This window comes from Mycteria americana, chromosome 2 (genome assembly GCF_035582795.1).
Source record: "Mycteria americana isolate JAX WOST 10 ecotype Jacksonville Zoo and Gardens chromosome 2, USCA_MyAme_1.0, whole genome shotgun sequence".
Lineage (NCBI taxonomy): Eukaryota > Metazoa > Chordata > Aves > Ciconiiformes > Ciconiidae > Mycteria > Mycteria americana.
This window is the reverse complement of record NC_134366.1, coordinates 152,265,838-152,289,879: the sequence shown is the minus strand read 5'-3', so window position 1 is coordinate 152,289,879 and position 24,042 is coordinate 152,265,838. Positions and strand designations below refer to the sequence as shown.

Below are 24,042 nucleotides of genomic sequence, written 5' to 3'. Positions count from 1 at the left end.
GTCCATGGGACCTCCTGGGCTGCTTCGTCCCCATGGCACCGTGTGCTGAGGCTGGGGACTCTGGGTCCTGCCACAGCGTTGGTCATCTGAGCTTATTCAGCCTGCTGAGTGCTTCCCAGATCTCGAAGCACACATCAGCCACCCTCTCCGCGGTGTTCACCTCCTGCGCAGCTGAGTCACGTCTTAGATCTTCCCCTCTTGCCCTGACCTTATACCAAAGATGTTCTCACCTTCCCAGGGCAGGCGCTCAGGGTGTCCGGCTCTCCGCGGCTTCGTGCCCACCTCCTGGTTGCCATCCCTACCCCCTGTGTGAATGAATAACAAACACCAGCCCTCGACATCTGGAGGAGCCAGGCTTGATGCACTTAGATGGAACAGCTTCTGATTTGGTTCCCAGCCTTTGGTCCTCCTGTGTGTACCTTGCCAACCACACTATTTATTTCCTACTATTAAGTAACGGCAGTATTAAACGTCTCAAGAACACACTGAACCTCTGGAACAATGTGGTTTTCATTACCGTGTCTGTGTTTGTGATGCACTGCAGGCTGAACCTGACCGGGGCTCGCTCTCCGCTCCCATGGGTCATTCCACAGAGCGCCGATTTCTTCCAGGCAGGAGCAGTATCTTCCTATGCATCGCCATTCAGCCTGCGGTGCCCCGATGCTGCCTGCAGCACCCAGATGCTGTGGACCAAGAGATAATTTTGGCGCAGTAATGTCAGGCGGAAACTTTTCCTGCCATCTGTCAAAAACACATGTCCAGGGTGTGACCTCTGGTTTTCTCCTCCCTGGGGACGGGGGTTTCAGCGGTATCAGGGTTGGCCTCGTGTTCCCCCACCGAACGGGATGATGGTGATCAGTAAAACCCACCTGAGAAAATCCTCTTAGATTCTAAGCTTCGTTTGTGCTGTTAATTGGCTGCGCTCAGAGGGAAGATTAATGGGTCCTATGCAGTTGTTTGGGGGAGAACTTGCAGTTCCTTGCCACCACCACCTTTTTATTTCCTGTCATTAGCTTATTCCCATTTCCAGGGCAACCAAATAGTTTGTATTAGTATCTGGGAGAAAAAGAAAAAACAAAACCAGAGTTTCAATCTGATAAGGGTCTAAGGAAGCTTACTAAAGACATTGTGCTCCATGTTAGTCATATGAATGCTCTACAAGATCACGTTTCTTTGGTATTTTGCATTTAATTTCCTTATGCGTGTTTTAGTTGTGTTTGTGAATTATTTATTTATTTTGGATCCTCTTAGACTCAGCCCTGCCAGTCGTTTAGCTCATACGCTAGCAAAAGTCCCAACGATCCCTAGAGCGGAGCTGCCTGAGCAATTACTAGCGAGGTGGCCTCACTGTGCCTGGTAAAAATGAAGTGCTTAATTACGTTAGGGATTATTTTTGTCTGCACATTTGCTGCAAGGAGACAGATTGAGCTGCATTTCACTATGCTTATCGCTTCCGCTTGCTCATTCAATTCCGTCCTCGCAGTCTTGTCATTAATATTTGTATATTCAGTTTTATTTCGCTCCTGAACCTGAGGTGACCAATATTGGCCTCTTCTGACAGAAGCACTTGATACCTTTTGATTTTTAAGTATTGCCGAGTGAATGATGTGATGGATGCAAAAGTAAAGAGTTATGCATTTGTTTGCATAAATTTGGGCAGATATTTTTGATGCTGTAGAGAGTAATAAATTGAGATAAACCATGGCCAAAAGCTGAATGGAGCCAAGTGCCCAGTTCCCATTTAAGTCCATGACCACTCCACAGGGAGAGCTTTCTCATCTCTGTTCCCTCAGGCTGTTTCTGCATTGCATCGTAGAGTAGAGATACTAATCTAACTTTAAATAAGCTACCACGGGCAGACTAACTGCAGCAGCATGGAGTTCAGCATATCCTGTGTCTTGGCAAAATTAGATACCTCTCTAGATGAATGCTTTGTAAGCAAACCTACATATCCTAAGGAAGACTTTTACAACTCAGAAAGGAGGGACAACTATGAATTAAATTAATTTGGTCCGCATAGTTTTCTTATGGCTGTCTAGAATAGTTAGTGTCCTGTGTGTAGTTGCCTATAGCTATCGTGATGTGTTAATTTTTCCCCCTGATTCTGTTGTAAGCTCATCTGGTGATATCCTGAGTCTCCAGCCAGTTCTCAGCCAGGCAAAGCCCACGGAAAGGACATCTAGAGGCGAGCTGCCTTCAGGAAGACTGAGGGCAGCTCTCGGGATTTGTCCCTGTGCTGTTGCATGCTTTGGGAGCATGTACCCGCGGAGCGACGCGTTAAACCTACCCGGTAAAATGGAAGCAGATGATCAGGCCATCGGAGGAGACGGAGAATTTGGCGGAGAGTTGTGTATGTGTTTTGTGCCCCCCAGCTCGTGCACCACTCCCCCGGCTATTAACTTCCAGTTAGGACCTTTCTTGAACTCTTAGTGTCAGAGTAAAGTTTTCTTATGCTGATAATGTATTTGTATTATGCAATGTACTCAGAAAAAAAACCAGACGATTTTCTCTCTATGACTGTCCTCTCCTCTCGAGAAGCTATTCTCTTCTGTACATATGATATGCAGAATGTATGGGAGTCTTAACCAGCGTTGGTTTGCATCTTTAAGACTGTACTAATTAATGTGTGATACTATTGTGTTTTCGTAGTGGCATCTTTGATGTAAGATGTAAAAACTATTTAAAATGAGGGTTTTTTTGTTATCGTTCAGCTTTTAGAGATAGCACCAAGGACTGCATGTTCACTAGAATCAGCCTTTTTCAAGGGCCGTCATAGCTGCACACAGGCACCGGTGTTTCACCCGGAGCATAGTACCTGCGTTCTTGTTTTAATAGGGGTCAGTTTTGAGCAGAACCTTAATTCTTCCTGAAAAGTCTAGCTTTCTGTCTTTCCCTCTCTCAGATTCAAGCTTCCCACTCCCGCGCTGTGTGCCGGTCTCGGCCCCAGGAGGAGACCCAGCTGGGGGGTCCCACTTGCAGCACCCCGCTGGCCCCAGCGTCAGGCTTCCTTATCCCTTAGCTCAGCCACGTGCACCCGCCGTTTTCCTTGGGACTGCTGGCTATACCAGGACAAAACTGATGGGTTCGCATTTTAAGACCATTTGTGCAAGTGACTTTAAAATTAATTAACTAAAATTTTGAGGAACTAAGCAATTAAAGCAAAGAAGAGCCTGGGGTCAGAACCTTATTGGGGTGCTTAATATAGTGAGAACTTGGGGTCAGTCCCTAAAAGACGGGACCATTTTGGGGGCTTAGGTCTACACTTCTTGTCGGGTTTGGAGGGGAAGAGGGGCTCGGATCCAGCCTTTTGGGCAGGGCTGATGTACTCAATGGATTGAGTCTGAGAGAGATGCTTCTCCAGATCGTGTCCTGGGCCAAAAGACAAGACATGCTGCAGCTTAGGAGGTTTTTTTCTTTTAGTTTTTTTTCTTTTTAATGGAGAAAGCAGTTCAAACTGCACCTGGCAAAATGACTGACTTCAAAAGCATGTTTTTCCTTGTTATATAGACACTCACAAAACAGCATTGTGTGGTTAAAAAGGCTCGTTTGTGATAGTTTCTTTTTCAGTGCCAAAATATATAAGCAGTATTGTTTGAAGGGAAATAAGAATTTTTTTACTGTATTGTTATTACTGTTGAACAAATATTGTTTTTAAATGTTAGATTTTGAAGACTTTTGTATTGTAAACTGTTTTGTGACATGGTGCTTTTTCATACTGGAATTACTGATTGCACCTAATATGAATTTTTTTTGTTTTCTTATATAAATATGTAACCTTGAACAATCTTGATGAAAACCAATGTATGGTGGGTACCGGCGGTTCAAACAAATTCTCCTACTGAAATCCCCTAAATGTTCTTCCCTACTAATAAATATTCTGCTGCAGCTAGCTATGATGTGCCATGTGCTGTTACTCCCTTCACACTGGAGCCTTAAAGCCTCATGTAGCCCCATGGTCTGGTGAGCAAACCTCGGAGAAGCCTTTGCCTGCTGTCCTCGCAGCCCCCGGCCCGCTCGCCGCCACGGGCAAAGGGGCAGTGGCTGGGCAAGCCAATTTCAAGGGCTTAGCGAGGGCTTAAGCCGTGCATGGGCCCTGTGCTGGCACGTTGCAGCCGGCTGGGCTCGCCGCTAATACAGTTTTTCATCCAGCGGCTAAAGCCTGCAGCCAGGCACGGGGCGAGATAACGTGGAGTGGTTTATAAAAGCAAAGGAAGGACAGCACAAGGCTGAGAGCCCTGGTCCTCTGCAGCTGGAAAGGCCAGCCTAGCTGGCTGATGGACGCTTTCCCTGCCATAGATAAATCCCTCTCCAGGTTTAGGGTGTTTTATTATCCCCGAATGACTGGCAAACCATTGGGGGGGCACGATGTGGGGAGGGACCACAGGTTGGTAGGGTGGTAGCTGTGGTTAGCTGCTCTGAGACGCAGCTCATGGGGCAGCAGCAGAGCCCCTTGCAGCAGGGGCTCCTGCCAGCCTCAGCCGGGCTCTGGAGGGGGCTGGCTCGCGCTCCTGTGCTCCTTAAGCTCCTCAGACTTTTACCTGGGTTAAATTTGGAGTTGGGATTAGCACCAGGGAGCTAAAAGTAGTTTAAATCCCTCTGGAAGTTAACTGAAACCAATGCCTATTTCCTCTTGAGATTAAAAAAAACCCCAGACTATTTGTGGAATTGCACATTAATATGGGCTTGAAACAGGCTGGAGCCTGGATGGAGCTTCAGTTACATCACGCAGGCACCCTGCGCGCTCAGTGCACCTCCAAACTGGCTTTATTACACGGGCTTCCAGTGTGCCAGGGTCCCTGTGACAGGTTCCCCTCGCCCTCCCATTAGGGCCATAATATGATTTAGCATTAAGGCGTAAAAAAGGCAGAAGTGTAAGGAGGTGTTTATTTGCATCGGGATGCTAAAATCCTCCATTTACCACCTTTGCTGGCCCGTGCATCTCGCTGTGCAAAGCCCAAGGCTTCTCTCCCAGGACGGGCTCCCAGCGCAGAGTGGTGGCCACCACCGGGCACTCGAGCACGTTGCACCCTGGCAACCCGGGACTGTCCCTCCTACCGCTTCGGGAGGAAGGGACCTGAGACCCTGCAGCTCACTGGCTTGCGAGCCCTGGGTCTGGCCCCATCTGGCAAAGAGCATGCTCTGGAGTCAATCACTGGTTTTGGCAGCACAAATCGCGATGAAAGCTTGGAAAGGTGCTGAAAAACACAGCTTTGCTGCCCCATTGAGTCCCCTAAAGATTCTGTCAAGAGCTAGAGGAGGGGTGTTTTGCTCCCCTCTCCTAGGAGAGGGTCAGTTTTTCTTAAAGACCTTGTCAGTCACCTTGCTAAACCCTCGCTCAACCACGCCAGAAACGGCCTGGCCTTTGAGCATGCTGTGGGTGCAGCGGTTCCCATCAGCCGACACGCTTCTCCTTGCTCCTCCGCAGCCTTGCAGACAGAGCACTTCCAACCACTCAGCCATTAAAGCATCCACATTTTAAGAGCCACTCAGTAAAATGACTTCCTATCGACACAATTAAACCTCTATCGCAGGCAGTGCCCAGGAAAGGTGATTACTTTAAAGAGCCCCACGGGAGCTGGTCCTGGCTCACCCCACACTGCTTGTCCAGGCAAAGCCCCCAAGAAACTCCCCACAACCTGCTGGACTGAGGAGTTGTGGTGGCAGGGATGGCACCTGGAGCTGTGAGCTTGTCCATGGGGGCTACCAGCACCAGCGAACTGCAGCCAGTCCCACAGCTGCCATCAGATGCATATATATACATCTATATACATGGCATTATATACCCATGGCTTTTGGTTTCTGCTGTAGCTCAGGTGCTGACTGCAGATGGGCTGGCAAGGGAACACAGGCTGCGCTGGAGACCGTCATCAGGGCAAAGAGCGTGTGGTGGGAGAGGAACGGGTCTCTGTGGTTTCCGGTGCATCTGGGAAGACCTCTTCTGCTCTTGGTTAGTTGGTCATACATGCCAAGCTACGGAGCGCTTAGTGCCTAGCTCTCCTGTTGTATCACAAACAGCTGACAAATACTTTTCAAAATTATTAGAAAATGCCAAGCACACAGGGAAAGCCTTTTTTTAAAACCTTTGGTGGCTGTGAAAAGGCTCTTAGAGCTGGGCACGACTGGATGAGTTTTGCTTGGGTGCGGATGGGGAAGGGCTGGAGGAAGCTGGGCTCTTGGAGTCAACACTCCACTGGCCAAGACATTTCAGGTGAATTAACTTCTTTCCTCATTGCCCAGGTGTGGTCTCTGTCTGACACAAGAGAGGAGATCTCAGGGGCTGGCTCTTGCATGGCAGCTTGTCTCACTCAGGACTTGCCCTCAGCAGGAGCACTGAACTTCTCAACCCCACGGTAAGACAGGGCTGCCCCGCCACTGCTCGGGCAGCCTCCCTTTGCTGAGGCAAATGCTTTCCCAAGCAATTTCCCACTTAGGTGTTCTCACCTCCTGGATTCTTGTTTGAAAAGACGAAGTCAACTGGTGGAGAATAAAATGGTTGATGAAAATGTTTAACTGCAAGATGCATGGCCAGGTATACTTCAGTGCTTTGGGCACGCAGGGCACAGCAGGAGCAGATACGGGTAAGGATCTCATCCCAGGTGCCCTGGACTCACAAAGATGTTAGTGCCAGCGCTTCCAGCCAGGTTCCCAGGACGCTCCAACATGTCACAGAATCACAGAATGGTTGAGGTTGGAAGGGACCTCTGGAGGCCATCTGGTCCAGCCCCCTTGCTCAAGCAGGGGCACCTAGAGCCAGTTGCCCAGGACTGTGTCCAGGCAGCTTTTAAGTATCTCCAAGGATGGAGACTCCACAACCTCTCTGGGCAATCTGTGCCAGTGCTTGGTCACCCTCACAGTAAAAAAGTGTTTCCTGATGTTCAGAGGGAACCTCCTGTGTTTCAGTGTGTGCCCATTGCCTCTGGTCCTGTCACTGGGCACCACTGAGAAGAGCCTGGCTCCATGCTCTTTGCACCTTCCCTTCATTTGTACACACTGATAAATATCTCTCCAGAGCCTTCTCTTCTCCAGGCTGAACAGTCCCAGCTCTCTCAGCCTGTCTTCATAGGAGAGGTGCTCCCATCCCTTCAGTAGGTTAGTGGCCCTTTGTTGGACTCTCTCCAGTATGTCCATGTCTCTCTTGTACTGCAGAGCCCAGAACTGGGCACAGGACTCCAGCAGGTGTGGCCTCACCAGTGCTGAATAAAGATCACCTCCCTCGGCCTGCTGGCAATGCTTTGTCTAATGCAGCCCAGCATACCATCAGCCTTCTTTGCTGCAAGAGCACATTGGTTCAACCTGGTGTCCACCAGAACTCCCAGGTCCTTTTCTGCAGAGCTGCTTTCCAGCTGGGCAGTCCCCAGCATGTACTGGTGCATGGGATTGTTCCTTCCCAGGTGCAGGACTTTGCACTTCCCCTTGCTGAACATCATGAGGTTCTTGCCGGCCCATTTCTCCAGCCTGTTGAGGTTCCTCTGGATGGCAGCACAACCCTCTGGCCTATCAGCCACACCTCTCAGTTTTGTGTCACCAACAAACTTGCTGAAGGTACACACTGCCCCATCATCCAGGTCATTAATGAAGATATTGAACAGGACTGGACCTGGTATTGACCCCTGGGGCACACCACTAGTCACTGGCCCCCAGCAGTGGCCTTCATGCCACTGATCACCACCCTGTGGGCCCAGGCATTCAGACAGTCTTCAATCCACCTCACTGTTCATCCAGCCTGTACATCATCATCTTCTCTGCAAGGATCTTATGGGAGACTGGGTCAAAAGCCTTACTGAAGTCCGGGTAGACAACATCCCTGTCTACCAGGCCAGTCATTGAACCCATGCTTTGGTGATTATCTTTTTCAGTCTCTGTTCTTGTTTTCTCGGTAGAATGAATTTCTATTTTCTTCTTTTTGAAAAGTTTTCTGGGCTCAGAAGTAGGAACTCAATCCCCAGTATGTAGTAATACACACCACAGCAACAGAAATATTATCTTATACATAGGAATATTTATTTTTTTCCTTCTTAAAAATGTACAAAAAATAAAATAACTGTATTTACAGTTTATCAAACCCCTCTCCCAGTTGCAACACTATTAAGTTACATGAGCTATTTTCTTAATATAAAAGCACACTATTTATACATAAAGTTTCCTTGTTTGCCAGAAAGAGGACTTGTCACAAACTTTGGCACAAACGTTCTTGTTTGTATCTTGTCTCAATTCATAGGAAATGGAAGAGAATAAAAACATTTCATAAGCTTTACATTTTAAAAGTCCTAAGATACTCCTTTCCAGTTCCATATCAATCAATATACAGCATATCTGACAGCTGGAGAGTTTAGTTTTTACTAATTGTTTGAATTAATTTACAACATTTAAACAATCCATAGATTGAAAGAGGAAAATATACAAAAAAGACACTTGATCTCGGATTCCATTGACCAAAAACTTCATGATAGAGGACACATAGGAAAAAAAAAGTTCTTTTCTTTGTAGTTTACATTCAGTGGTAAAAATCCTCCAAAATGTCTTGACAGGGATATCACCGTACATCAACAAAGCTTCACGGCACTTTATTTGGGGGATATCAGCACCTGACTGTGTAGAAAGAAACTAAAATTTGAGATTTGGGGGTTTCAAAATAAAACATCAGATGGACGGACATAATGCCAAACCTGTAGTGGGAATCAAAATTAGAGCTTAGAAGACTATTCTCCTTTTGCACATCTCTATCAGAGTCTTTTGAAACACAACATCTACAGACACTGCACTGCTCTAATTCTTCATAGGGAAAATGAGTCGAGCAGCAAGCCACCCTTCAGGTTGCACTAGTTAAGATTCAAGACTGCTGTCTTGAAGAAAGAAAGGAAATGAGAGTTTTGTTCCTTTAAATAAACAACCACAGCAGTGCCACAAAGAGACAAAAGGAGGCAAGGCAGACATTCCTGTCCCCTGCTGAACAGTAGCCAAATCTTACTTCCATTTAACTCATAATATTTGGAAGATCCAGCATTAATCAATATTTTTCATTAAACAAAAGCAGCATGTATATTTTAAACAATATACATGCAAGCACTTTGTACTCCTCAAGACTTTTGAATCAAGCAGGGCGTGAGGCAGGCCACTGCTCATGTTTGCATTACTCGTACTGGCCCTTCCCCACCACTTTGATGGCCTGTTTTTGACCAACAAGGTGAACCCTGAGAGCTTGTAGCTTGCCACGACCAGCATCCAAGGTTCAGTGCTCCTCCAGCAGCTGATGCTGTAACTACAACTGAAGGAGTGCAGGGTGATGTGCTCTTTGTAATGTGCTCTTATGTGCTTGCGATGCATCTGCATCTGGAGCAGAGAAACAAAGCCCTCAGAGCCTGGCAGACAAAGTTAAGGGAGACCATCCTTAACTAGCTCTAGTTAGTATAAAATAATCTTACCATCAGGGTAAATCCTACTCATCTTCCTCAACCCTGCTACCTTCATTGAGACTGTAAGAAGGAAATAAAGGCAGGAGTATCAGCTCTCTTGTATCAGGAATTCGCAAGCTTTAAGATGTATTTAGAAAAGCTTTCAGTTAATCTTGGAAGGAACTTTCCTTCCCTGGACAGTGCCTGACTGAAAGCTCCTAAAACGGTAATGGAAAGATAGCTCCTTAAGCCCCAGTATTTTCTGGAGCATTACACTTCTCACTGATCCTACATTGCTCCTCAGTGCAGGATGCTGCAGCATCCAACAGATCCCAGCTCATCTCCACCCATGTGTAAGACAAGAATGTCCCATTAACCTGAGTTCTGGTGCTGCCAGGACAGCCCTGTCCTTCTCTGTGAACCCCAAATTCTCACTGTCCTCTCTTAACGCAGCACATCCCAACCTGGGCCAGCCCCAGACACCACAGACATTCCCTGTAAGAGAGCCTGGATGGCAGGTTTGCTGGGGCAGAACCAGGGCTCAACTCCTGCGTACGTTTACTCCTATGCTTCACCTGCAGCTTCTGCCCAGACATCATGACCAACTGAGAGATCCCACCTAACGTCCTTAGGATCCCAAACACCATCAAACAACAGAGAAATACAAGAACTAACACCACTGCTCACCAGTCCTTTGGGCTGGTTCCAGTTCCTAATGCCACCTGCCAAAACTGTCCTCTTTTTTCTTTAGGAAAAAAGTATCTGGGCTAAGTCTGCATAGACTTTTTATCTGAGCCTGAGTCACATAGAAACAAACTGAACCACCATAAATCCCCTTTATTCCCAGGATGTCTGCTCTTGAGCGGGGTAGCAAAAGCATCTTTGCTAGAGTACATGTTTATAAAAAGATAATGGAATGACTACAAAACTCTGCATCAGAAGGAGAAAGAGCACGTGACAAAAGAAGAGGGAGGGAGGGAGGGAGGGAGGAAGGAAGACAGAACAGACACTTTGCTTTGCAGACACATGTGGATTTGGGGTGTGTTAGCCCTGACGCTAACAGCTTGAACTTTTTATAGGTTCTGGTCCCACAGAAACTTTGACAGGTACCTAACACTTCTATTTGAAGTACAGATTTTAATGGGATGCTATTGCTAATGAAGTTCAGAAAGTGTGCAAGAGCTTGCATGACAATTCATGCAAAAACATGACCAAATCAGATTGGTCAGCTATGCCAGCTACTTTGCTTGAATGTAAATAGCTCCACACAGCTCAGAACACTACAGAATGAGCCCTGTTAAACTAGGCAGTGTTTCTTTACACTATTAACCACTGAATAAAAAAAGATTCTATGACTAAACGAAAAAAAGACTTCAGAAAGAAAAAAAATAAATAAACTCTAAAGGCTGCATGTAGGACAGGACCCACTTTTCTGTCTGTCACACCGGACCCACATACAATGCATAGAGAATAAAATGCTTGCGTCTGAAACTCACAGGATTATATGCTGAGTGAGGAGCTGTCTGATAGCCAGAGGAGCTGGAAAGGAGAGAGAGAGGTGCTGGGCGTGGATGCGCTAGGGACATTCAGGCCTTGAACCCCTTTCCTGGTATGATTTTAGCCTGCAACTTTCTCTCTTCACAGAATTCATGAGACAGGGGTGGAATTTGATGGGATAACCTTGTAGTTTAACTTGGGTTCGGATCCAGCCCTTGTGAGAGAGACCTATCTGCACACCTCAGTTGTGGGATACTCAGTCTCCACTGGTAAAATTGTTCCAGCTTCGATACAATATTTACATCAAGCCCAGGTTTATACTTCACCCAACTGTCCTAGGAACCAAAACAGAATCATTCAATGGAGATACAAGAGCAAGTACCCTTAAGAAGAAGAGTTTGAAGTCCTGTTTCTTACAGTCTAGAGGAATGCTTTAATGAGCAGCCTGCTGTGGAAAGCACCTTTCCGTCCACAGGCTTGAGAAAAGCCCACTTTGAGAGCCTCCACTTCATCAACAGAACAGGCAGAAGTCCCTTCTGTACCTCTAGGCACACCAGACGGCAGACACATGGTGTCTCTTGGATTTGGTGACGGCTGGATGGGACACTCAGGTATCTACAGCTGGCACTTGGGCACCTAAGATGGGTCCCAAGTAATTGTGCCAGAGTAATCCAGACCGTGTAGCACGGTTTGCTCCAATATTTCAGTATAAAACTGGGTGGGCAAGGGTGGAGCATATGAGTGCAGATGCAGTTATCAGCTTCTCAGTACACACTCCGTAACAGATTGCAGCAATCTAATCCTCTAGGAAAGACTCTGTTAAACCCTAAACCCAATACATACAAAAACATAGTGGCAGTAAACATGCCCACATACAGTAGTTAAAATATATTATTGCATATTATAAACATTATATACAAGGTTAAAATGGTTTCTTTACCATTTACTTACAAATGACATTTGTAGCTGAATGCCTTACTTACAAGTCCTCATTGCTATGTGCTGAGAACTACCAGAGGTATTTGGCAAGACTATACACTATAGAGAGATATGGGTCGGTCTGAGCAAGTGAACTCTGTCAGCCACTTTCCCCATCTTTAGCACTGCGCCAGTTTTTTAGCAATGATGGAGAGAACTACTGGTAAAGTGATTTACACCAGATTTCTGAAACTAGACCAGCATGGTTCCATAACATGTTTTAGAATGAGCTTATCCACACTAAAGTATGGATTAAAATGCTGCATTTCACATTTGCAGTGGGTCATCTGTTTACAAATCTGGGGGCTGATAACTGCTTGTACACTAGAGAGTGGGGGACAATAAATAAGGGACCAGGTTAACATGAGTGGCCTTGTGCTTGACGAACCCAAGCCTATATATGCAGTGGGTGCACACATGCAGAATGGACAGTATTTTCAAAGCAGTCTTGTAACAGTTTCTCTGATCAACATCTGTCAAGTTCCCAGGGAATCTTCTGCTTTCCAAGAAGGATGAAATGCTGTGGTTCCTTACAAACAGGCTCCGCCTGAGGCTAGATCTCTGTCAGTGTGATCTTGAAGCCTTCAACCATGCTCTCCATGTGCAGGATGAATGTGTCCTCATTGGAGTAGTGCTCAATAATGTTGTCATCCATGTTTACCAAGATACTGGTGACAAAGGCACAAATCAATATTTTTATGTACCAGGACACTGAAAGGGAAAGCCATGCACTCCACTACACGTGCTCGCTTCACTACAAATGCAAAACCAGACTCCAGCACATGCCAGTACAGGGACAACAGTGGGAATCATCATCCACATCTGCCCCATAGTCCCTTATAGTCTTTGGATTAGAGGCTGCTCCTTGCCAAAGTAGTTAAGGTAAGAAGCATGCCAGTGCTGGGATGTTAACCCACTTAAGCTGCCGACAAGGTGAGCTGCACTCCAGACCCCTGGCAGACCCAGCTAGCTGGCGTTTCCCATGCCTGGTGTTGGCTCCCCCAGGTACACCTCCGTGCTGCTCCTCAGCCACGCCGCATGAGCTGCTGCACCTCTGTGGTGTGAGTCACTAACATGGGGAAGGAATGTAATATGTGCTTTGCGCACAGCTCACAGGCCTAGAACTCAGCTTGGATGTGAGAATATCAACAACTATTAGAAGTGTTTATGAATGTTTTCCTCACTCTTTACTGTAAAGTGTTTCTTCCAACAAACATATCACTTGGAAACAGTGTTAGAAGGAAGCAAAATGGGAGAAGTTTCACCTGTCTTCTCAAAAGCTAAAGAAATCCCCAGACAAAACAATGCCCTAAGCTAGAGTTACAGCTGAAAATAAATGACTGATTTAAAATTATATCACTACAATATTGTGGTTATTTAGAAATAAAAAAAGTTAAAGTGGAGAGATTTAGATTTATGGCAAGGAGTAGCAGCCTAGCTATTCTAAAATCACAGCTGTGATGCTCAAGTCTAAATTTACTCAGCTGAAACCCCTGCAGCAAACATTGCCTCCCTGCCTGCCTTTCAGATTCGGACAGTGGCTTACTTCTTCCTAACACTGCAGGGAAACTCCATACCACATTCACAGCACAGGCTGCACCTCTCCCGTGCTAGCACTCCACGATGTTATTAAGCATATAGTCTACAAAACAGACTTTATCCATTTTCCAAACACAAACTCTGTTTCTTCACAGTAAGCCTATGAATACTGGTCAGACACAGACTGGAGATTCATGTTTCCTCCTCTGCCACCCCTTGCTGTCTCCATAGACATTAAGATTTCAAGTGTATGGGCATGTCTCCTAAAAGTGTTTATACTGCCCAACATCATGAGGCCCCAAGCATAGTTAGGATCTCTGAATACTTCTAAAGGATCCTGCAGTAGCCCATAGTTAGTTAGTTTACTTACCCCTTTTTGCTCTTCTTATAAAGTTTTGCAATCTTTTCAACTGGCAGCCCATATTTCTCAGAGATCTGAAATCATAAAAATAAAAGAAATATCATTAAAGACTAATGAGAAATATGAAATTATCACCTCTCACTTTACATAAGGCATTGAAACACTATCTCCGCAAACTTTGACAGGACAGCTATACAGAAAGGTCACTTGCAACCAGACCATAGCTTCATTTAAGGATGATTCAGGGAGGAATAATCCTAAACATCTTGATCAAAAACCGACAATCATTTCCATCCAGAAACTTGGAGACTATAGTTTTCATAGGGTGTGAGTCATCAAAACTGCCTCAGCATCTCCTACTGCTCTGCTCAAGGAGTCAACACTCTTCCCAGCTTCAGAGTTTACCAGGGAATTTCAATCTGATCAGCCACCTTTCTGCCATTTCTTATTCTGATTCTCTGAGCTCATGGAAGCAAAGGCTTCTTCCACTGGGCAGAAGGCAGATGAGTAGCAACACAACAGGAGCTGATGGATTGATGGATCAAGAAGAAAAATGTGCATATTTCTATTTCTCAATGGCATTTCAAGGTTTGTTAAGCTAACAGGACCCTCCATGGTACTTCTTTTGTCTGAAAAGTATCTTCAAGGTACCTTTTACTGTGGGAGGGCTACAAACATGCTACACACAGGATTAGGAAGCTTCTGTACTGTTGGGGAGGTGACTCAGTCTAGTTACTAGGGTGGCAAAATGAGAACACTATGTGACTCACAAAACATCATCTGAGTGTACAGATAACAAGATGAGATGCCACAGAGAAGTGTTAACAAGGTAAAGGACTTCTAAAACAAACTTCTTGCCAGCTACGAAAATGATAAAGCAGAAAATATAGGAAAACTTTTGAAGGAAGAACTACTTAGCTGACAAATTACCAACACTTCACTAACGAGCACTTCACTGGGATGCTTTGGCATTGCTTTGCAGCAGTGTATTAGTAACTTTTTTGGACATTCATTCTGCAGCAAGCCTGTGGTGTGCTCGTGGAGACAGTGTCCCTGAGCCCTCCGTCTGAGCCAGGCTTCCTTTCCAAATTATGACTCTTCTTTGAGGGAACAGGTCTCTCGGTTCATATGTTAGAAGAGGATTGTCCCAAAAGGCAAACTAATTATGGAAAAATGACTTTTTGCCAGTGATTAATGTTCTGTGGTACTCTACTGCCAACCAAAGTAAGTTTCCTGCTCTTCCCAGGTGAAATGAAGTTGCAGCTAAATAGCTGACTATTTATCTTCTGCATTAGAGAACTGAAATGCACAATTAAAAATCCATTTAAAGACTGCCAAACCTCAGTCACTGTAAAATCCTGTCTTTGTGTTTGCATTCAGACTTCTCTTGAGAAAAAGTGATATTTTAGAGAAGTAAATTAAAGCAATTGTCATGAAATAGAAAATGGAAAGAAAGCAATAGATAAACTCAGCACCAAGGACAGATTCAAACACCCACAGGTTGAACCCCAAGCACAGCTCCTGTCCAGAGAGCCACGATTCTCTAAGAGAAAGAATTAATTAGCCTATACTTGCCTACATCACCTATACTTGTATAATTGTCATCTTACCTAAGACAGAATTTTGTACTTAAAAAGTATAGCATAACTCCAAGATTTTGAAGAATCAATAAAACTTCTTTTACACTGCAAACAGTTTCCTCTGACCACAGCATACATCTGTGGCTAACAGAAAGGGGAGGATGTAAATAAGGAGTAACTGACAAAGTACACCAGACCCATCCACTCTCGAAGTTTTGCACCTAGCAGAGAACAAAATACAAATTAAATTGTGGGTTGTATTTGCTACTTCAGTTTTACTTGCACCAACATGTTTCCCTGCCCTTCTGGATATGGTGCTGGAGATACTGATGATAGTCCTGGTTCCATGTTCCCACCTGCCTTGAGAGAGGCCTAATTCAGCATCAAGGCTGCGCAAGCTCATATGCTGTACGGTCACACTCTCCCTGCTGTGGGCAGTGGTCCACTTTGCACATTTATGAGAAAAGGGGCTTCACCCCACTTGTCTTATATCTCACACAAGAATCCTCACTATCAGACTATAAAACCAATCTTTTTCACTCTGAGCTCTATGTAGCGTATGCAAAAGGCTCTGTGTAGCCTATGGAAAAGCTACGTAACCACATGCACAGGGTGGAAATGCATCCTACAAAGAAGTTCCATAACATACTCAGCTTATCTGGAGCAAGTTCAAGTCTTTGCTCCAAACAGGGCAGAACAAGGGTGACTCAAACACAGGGTTTGCCATATCCCTGTGTGGGATGTCCTAACCTATTCCAGCTACTCTCCACGACAGGTGGGACAGGCTGCCCCACCTAGCCTTCGTGAATGCCTGACCCAGCCTATGCACATAAATCCAAGGGAGGACCTATGGGCAGGATCCCCAGTAGAAGGCATCACCTACCTCTGGCCAGAAGCACTTGTGTAGGTACCCACACCTTGCCCCTCACTCACACTCTACCCCTGTCTACCACCATCTTTCCAAGTCTCCCTTCCTTCGATGCCTCATCCTGTGCTGCCCATGGAGGGCAGCTGCCTGACCTGAGGCTGATGACTCCTCTGGGGTACCCAGGTGCCACACTGTGAGGGCAAATCTTGACTGTCTTAGAGAAGTTCTCAGAGAAACTTTCATGTTCTCCTTTTATTCTTTCTTACCCTCTAGCTTTGCTTACCATGAATAGAATTACGTCAGATAAGCAATCTGGTACTGAACTTTGTATCTGTGGTTTTGTTGTACCCCTAAATTTAAGCTTTCGTGTAAAGCAATAATAAAAATGGCTCCATTTCATCAGGTTGTTGAAAAAAATCCTTCGTAACAGGCATCAGAGAAAAACTGCAACCTGAAACTGCAGAAAATGTCACAACTGTGCGAACATGAGGAAACAGTATACCTTCCTCTCTGGGTTGTTAACTCTGAAGCCTAGTGATATTGTAAAGATCAGTACTTGAAGACACTTTTCACTGACTCCATGCAAATAAACAAGCAGGGAGAAACATGCCTGTGCCAAGGAGGTTTAATAGCAGCTAATATACAGCATTCTGCACATTCCAGCATAAAACTTCCCTAGGATATTTGGGATACCTAACACTCACGCATTCCAAATGTTGTTCAAAGTGGTTTGGGACTCTGGGACACCACTTCCTACATAAGCTATGAGAGGTAGGGCTGAGAAAGCCTTGCCTGTCACACTGCCTGTGACAGGTGTAGGTCTTATATAACATGCGGGGATTAGTGAGCTTTGCGAAAGACTTCCAGCTGACTGAATAAGCACATTTCTCAGGAACCCCTAAGGATTCAACCAATTATACCAAACGGCGAGCTGTGGAAGCAAGGCTCAAAGTGGGGGTATGGGAGAGCCTCCCCCTCACAGGCTCAGAAAACAAGTCTCCAGTGCAAATGTGCTAAGTCCTGCTGCAGAATCTGAGAAAGCAGAGAGCTAGCATCTGCTAGGGCATCTCACTTAACACCCTCTTCTGAAACACGTTTGTTGCCAACTCAGGGGGAACACCACTACTGCCAACTTCTATATAAAACAACAGGATTTCTCATCTTACCCCAAGCAGGCTACAATAAATTTTTAAAAGATATCTTTATTTGGAGGAATATTTTCCTTTATCATCTCCATTGTCCATTTTTCAATCTTCTGAGCAGAGAATTCTTTCCTTCCCTTAGGATGCCTGAAGCAGTGGGACAGCCTTCAGAGTGGCACTAAAATAACAGTCTGGGTGTCCCTTTGGGCTGCAGTCCCCTGGCATGGTAGGTTTGTCTGTAGCACATATCTGATTGCACAAGCCACCAGAAATGCTTTCTCTGCTGGGGTCAGGAATATAGAAAGGGCAACATCTGGGGTGGTCAAGGCACGTAGGAAAACATCTTTGCCAACTTATTTCTATGGAATGGTCCAGTCTGTTGCCCTACAGAAGGTTGGAAGGACACATACATAGACCGGTATTTAATAAACTTTGGTCTAAGCAAGCTCTATTGAGCTCAGCTGTTAGCTTTCAATTTTAGAAAGACTTTGGGAGATACTTGAATTTCCCAATTTAGATCGCCTTCTGTAATTTGAATAAATATGTGTTTCTGCACAATGCAAGACTGGGGTACCTACTGAGATCCACAGAGTTAACCTGACTTTGGATCAGGCTGAGAGCAGGATTTAGAGCTGGTCAGTTACCACATATGTGTGATGTTTTGTGATGGGCAATTGTTCCACTATTTTCTGTTGATCAGGACTGACTAGTGTAGGATGCAAACATCTTAAAAACCAAATATTTGCATCACTTTCTGAGATGCACTATATCTCTGAAACCTGAGACCTCTAGATATTTGCCAGAAGAAAGAAATCTGAGAAGGAATCTAATTGTTCATTTGGAATGGGGGTATACAAGAGAATAAAATAAACATAGTATCTGAGAAAACAATATAATTAATCATGGAAAATTAGGAGAAAGCCACAGACCAGTAATAGTGATTAACAACAACAACAAAAAAAGTAAAATCCATAAACAGAGAAGGAGGGCATGATTCAGGATCATTGGTGCTGTCTTTCAGATCTGGGGCTCTATAATATTCAGAGTCTCAGTTTCTAAGTTCTTAGTACTGAGTTTAGAACTGAGCATTTAGGATGTGCACAATTACAAAATTACATGATTTGCTGTAACGACTGTAGAGAGAGTATTTAAGAATATGCAGTTTGACAGCTTTTTGGCATTGATTTATCCACAATATCGTACCAAAGAGAATTAAAATTTTCTGAATGTGTTCCTTGCAGTGAACTGGGACATTTTACAATAGATCAGATTTCTCTGGTGCTGAAAACATGCCACTGAGTCAGCAGCTGTGCTGACAGAGGTATGCAGAAACCTTTCCTGCTTCTGCACCAGCTTTGTTTTTATGTTACACAGTGGCTGGAGAACAGGCATGGAGAAGCACAGACTACTGGAGATAAAACATTCATGTTAGCTCGAAGGGTTATGGAAGAATTATAACATACTTTTAACTTCCATACAAAGACAAGATGAAATCGTGTTACAGCTTATCGTGAATCAGACTGCAGCCTCTTCAAGCAAAGCCTGGCTTTTATTATATATGTGTGTTCTGCCTAACACCTGATCTGCAGTTACAGCTAACAAACAGTATCGGTAAAAGCACAGTTAGAACATCCTTAGAATGCAGCTGACTCTCCTCAGAGATACTCTGATCTGAATAGGTGCTTTAAACAACTTCACTAACCCACAAATATTTTTTTGCCTTCTGCTACTGGCCAAATATTGACCAAATAACTCAATCTTTACTGCATTTGAAGTGTCCAGTACATGCAACAAGACACTGTGACAGTTTTATGAGAGTATGAATATACACACTTCTAGCACTCAGCTGAGTTCTCTAGGGACACTTTCATCCCTTCCCATCTTCTCTCCTACATGTAACCAAGGCTGGAAATCAACTTAGCATCCCACATGTCAATCTCACATTAGTACCCCCACTAAAGCAGTGAGATAAGTGGTTGCTTCTTAACTCTTCCCTCACCAAATTTCACACATCAACTAGCCATCAGCTCATATAAGCAGGATTAAATGTGGAAATAGCCACTCAGGATCACAGCTAATGGGTAACAAGCAAAAACTCGAGTCAAAGAAGCAGCAAAGAGGCAGGCTGGTAGGTAGGGCACTCTGGGAGCGAGGGCTAGAGAAGGAATTTGAGACAGGAGGTATGAAAGTCTAGTCTGCATTGCCTCAGCAACTGCCTCATATGCTGGAACAGCAGTTGCACAAAAGCCATATGAAATTCACATGGAAACAGTGCATCCTTGGGCCTCTTCTTTAAAAGATGGTTGTGAACACACCAATGGGCATTACAGAAGATTCAACAGGCTCTGAATCATCAGTTCAGAAAGAAGCATTTCAGAAAATGAAGCCTGCACCTCTATGCTTCCCTGACACTGGTTAATTACCACCATTCCTCAAGGCTCAGGTCTCCCATAAATCAGCTCTGTGACACAAATTAATCCCAGCAACCTGCTGACAGCACTGAATTCGGAACATGCCAGCATTTCAGAGGTGTGCTCCAGAAAGCCTTTATGAAACGCTTTAAATGTATTTGAGAATAACTTCATCTTTATATTATGTTTTACCTCAACAATACATTGAAAGCCTGAGATTTTCTTGCCAAGAAAGACAAACAATGTGAGGACATCGGATACTTACCGCTTCCATTAGCCCCTTTACTGTGGGTGATTTCAGCATCAAAGCATCAAACACCTCATCTGTCTCCTTCCTCACATACAAAAGCACTGAAACAGAAAAAAAGTCAAACTTGGAGCAGGTTCAGTAAATTGAAGAGACAAAACACTCCACACTGAGTAGAAAAACAAATACTAATCCATGACAGATAAAATTAAGTGCTGAAGATGGTTTGCACTTAAAAAAAATGTACTCTCATATCATCAGTGATCTAAACATGGAAGACACATCATAGTTGCTTTGAAAACACACAAAGAAAATTCAGCAAATTTAATGTGAGGAATCTGTATCTTCAAGAATTTAAACCTCCATTTACTGAAATAAGAGAAACTAAAAAGCACTGGGGCCCTGTCCCCGGATCATAGGACAAAACACACAAGCTAGGTCTTCCTAAACCTGTCTCGGCTTGCACCTCTCCAGGCTTCATCCAAAAGGCTGGGAAAGGACATTCAGAAAGGGCAAGTCTGGTTTGCATTTAGCTGAGCCTTTGAGAGCAACACCAACAAAAAGGAAAAGAAATAGTTCTCTTTGACATTACTATGTGGATGACTGCAAATGGGCCTGGCCAGTCTGAAATTAAACACTGGAAAGAACAAGTCCAAAGTAATTTGAGACTTTACAGGGAAGACATTCAAAAGCACAGCTGGCAGTCAGGCATTTACCTGCGTGCCCACCCCTGCTCAGGTACCCAAATGCCATTTGTACTCCTGAAAATCTCCTCTTCCTACCTCAGATGTCCTGCTGGGTCTTAGTGGTTCACAGGCGCAGTGCCCTGCCTTCTCTAGCTTGTTCTCCCCTCTCTGATTTGCACGGTAAAAAGAGGAAACTTGCTGTTACATGGCAAAAGCAAAGCAGACAGCTACAAAGTGAATAAACATAAACACTAGAGAAGTGTTTTAGGTGTAATCTCACATGACTCTGATAAAGTAGCAGGTTAAATAAGATGTTCTGCAATTTATTTTGTTCCCTAAATAAACTGCCTTCAAATAGCAGTGCTGCACGTTAGGTACAAATACACATGCACTGTTCAGTATTTTATGTCTGTGTGACAAACTACATTGCTAATAATCTTTTTTTTTTTTTTTTTTTGGTAGACAGAAAAAGATATCTTTTGAAACTGCTAATTGTTGTGGTCCAAAAGGTATCTTCACCAGGTAATTCAATAGATGACTTGCAGATGAACCAACAGAAATGATGGTATTTTTAATACAGAAGCAATTGTTCGGAAGCTAATTCTCAGGTCAAGACTCAGGGTGAACGCAGGCCCATTTGCAGATCAGTCCCCTGTCTTGGTCTAAAAACCAGATGTGCAGGACAATGGTGGGTTTTGGATCTTTAGTTCAGAAGTACGAGCCACAAAACTGCTACCACAGGCACACACAGCCACATCCTTTTCACCTACATTTTGGTAATTCTTTGGGACCTGCCTGAGAGTGTCCTTTTAAAGGACTTTGAAGCTGAGAGAACTTCGGGTCACAACCTAAATATATAAGACTACAAGAGAACAAAAAAAATCCACATCAGTAGTTAAATTTTGTTGGGTCTGATAGGTTTATTTGCATGAGCAAGCACTCGCTCAAAGTGCTAATTTTACCTGTACTAACACTTTTATTAATTCAGTAATTCTTCTCTTGTGACTAGAGGGCTGTCCTGTAACTCCTGGCTTTTCAAAAATCTGGACCTCTGCCAGCCTTAATAATTACAAATGCATCTGAAAGGAACAAAAAATCACTTGGTCTGAGGTTAAAGTTTGGGACATTATACAATCCAAGTGCTGAGCTTTAAATCTCTCTGTTGTGCTTGGCGTGTCAGGCAATGTTACGCTGAATGAAGGATCCATTACAAGGATAACGGGGAACTTGAATCACTACTATACACACAGAGAGCCAGGATTAGTAAACATATGGGGGGTTGTTGTTTTTTTCTTTCCCCCAACAGGTGTGAAAATCCCAGCTTTGATTCACTAGGGCACTTTTCTATAAACGACTTCTGATGACACTGATGCCTTAGGAAGCCCCTGTCTCATGCCTGCCCTTATGCTCTGTTACTCTGGCCTGTCTCAATGAATTTTCCTGGACGATGAACTCTCTTCAAACAGCAGATGTGAGTGCAAAAACAACTCTTTTTTTCTGAGTTGTTCTTCAGACAGATCAGGTCCCTGCTTCAGCGTACAATGCAGCCCCACAAGCCTTCGTGCTGGCATAACCGCGGGGAGAAGGCCGGCTGGCCCGCAGCAGGAGGCACAGCCAGGGCCGAGGGAAAGGGGCTGCCACGGCTCCATTGGGTTCAGCAGCATTGCCACTGAATGCCAAGCCATGACTCTGACGATGTGACACAACTCGTACTTATGCCCTCTGATCCTACTGTCACCATGTTCATGGCATCTAGATGGGCTCACTTTAATAGTACAGATTGCAATGGGGGGGGGGGGGCCACAGATCTTGTGGCAGGTAATGAGCTATTTTTGATTGAAAGTTAAAAGATTAATTCAAATTTGTCTGCCCTTTACACTACGTGACCTCAGTTCTTAATCTTCTTACCAGCATTGAAACCTACCGTAGTCCTTAATCTTTAGATGTTAAAAAGAATTGCAAAAGATGGGGGTGACAAATTTACCTTTAGTTACTTAAGAAATAGCCCTGATTCACAAAATTGCAGAGTGGCAACCAGCCTTTGCTGAAGGCAAGGGAGGTTGTTGCACCTAGGAGATTTTTGGAAGCCAGGCCACTGAACTGAGGATTTAAGCATGAACGCAGAAGAACAATGTTAGATACCTCTTTTAAAAGTGTTAACAGCTTGGCTCTCCCTTGGCAAATCTGCCAAGGCAGAAGACAAGCAACAGACATGTGGCAAAAATGAAACTAAGGACATGACGGGACAGTAAGACTTGGGCCACTAAGAAGGTGTGAGCACAGGCATTACCAATGCTGCGACTGACACTCTATGAGCAATGACTACAGTCTTTGTAAAGTGGTCTCTGGATGGATTTGTGGCATTTTTCAGTCAAGGAAAGTAGGGCTGGTAGCTGTGACCTGGCTTTCCTTTCCCACATTTGGAGTTTTCACTAATTGCCTAGGCACAAATTCCCTAGATGACAGAGTGAATGCTGTCCTCCACAGGGGTGGTTCACAAAACCCTGACTGTTATGAATCCAAAATGTTTCAGAGCAGTTTAACATGACTTTCCTGAAAGACAAAAGCTAGACAAAAATATTACTTTCTTCAAGCTGAGAACTACAGGACTGGAAATCTCCCTGATCTGTAACGCAGCTGCTGGATTTATAATTAAAGGGAAACTCCCTATGAAATCTGAAAGGGAAAGTGATTTGAAAACTCCTACTGAGAACTCAAAACAGGAAAAGGCCAGAAGTCTAGCCAAGTAACTAGCTGCGCTGCACACTTGGTACAGATTAACATACTTTACATTTCTGTGTTGGGCACTTGTACCTGCCTTAGAGGTCAAGGAGATGAAAGAATAATTCACAAAGACGCAGCTACCTGCATGAGAATATGAACCTTGTTTTACCAATGGCTTGCAAACCCCTTCAGACCTGTTCTCTTGAAGGCTGCCCCTTAATACTTTTGCTTCCACCGGACAGTATTACAATTAGGTCCATCAGGCAGAGGTGAGGCCACACACTGTCACTTCAGTTCTTCAGCTGGGCTTGGACTTCTCACTGGGTGCTACTTACCTGCACTGCTCTGATAATGAGCCACCTGGGATTACATTGCTCTTAATGCATATTTTCACATATCAGACCTGCTCTCTCTCAAACGTTACACCAGTGCCCCATCTATACCTGCTCTCTAGGAGTTATTGATTCTGCTGTACCAAATAAATCCGGAAGAAAAAAAGCTTCTAGTGTTGCTAAGCCTGGGAAAAACAGCAGAACTTTTTAATACCTGGTGACTCCTGTGGCAAAGGTAGTATTGTCAAATAGGCAGATTCAGCCTATTCTGCGCTGAATCTGTCA

The 24,042-nt window shown here is 44.5% G+C and overlaps 1 protein-coding gene across 1 annotated transcript in view; it reads right to left on the bottom strand.

Annotated features, from left to right (window-relative positions):
• Positions 1-11,889: 11,889 nt before the first annotated feature.
• The window catches only part of GRHL2 (grainyhead like transcription factor 2), a 55,444-nt gene continuing 43,291 nt past the window's right edge, over positions 11,890-24,042 (bottom strand). Inside the window, exons 14-16 of the mRNA XM_075495473.1 lie at positions 20,034-20,119; positions 13,777-13,841; positions 11,890-12,535 (exon numbers count right to left, since the gene is read on the bottom strand). Of these exons, the coding sequence (XP_075351588.1) occupies positions 12,421-12,535; positions 13,777-13,841; positions 20,034-20,119 (266 nt within the window). The 3' untranslated portion in view covers positions 11,890-12,420. The remainder of the gene's footprint in view (positions 12,536-13,776; positions 13,842-20,033; positions 20,120-24,042) is intronic.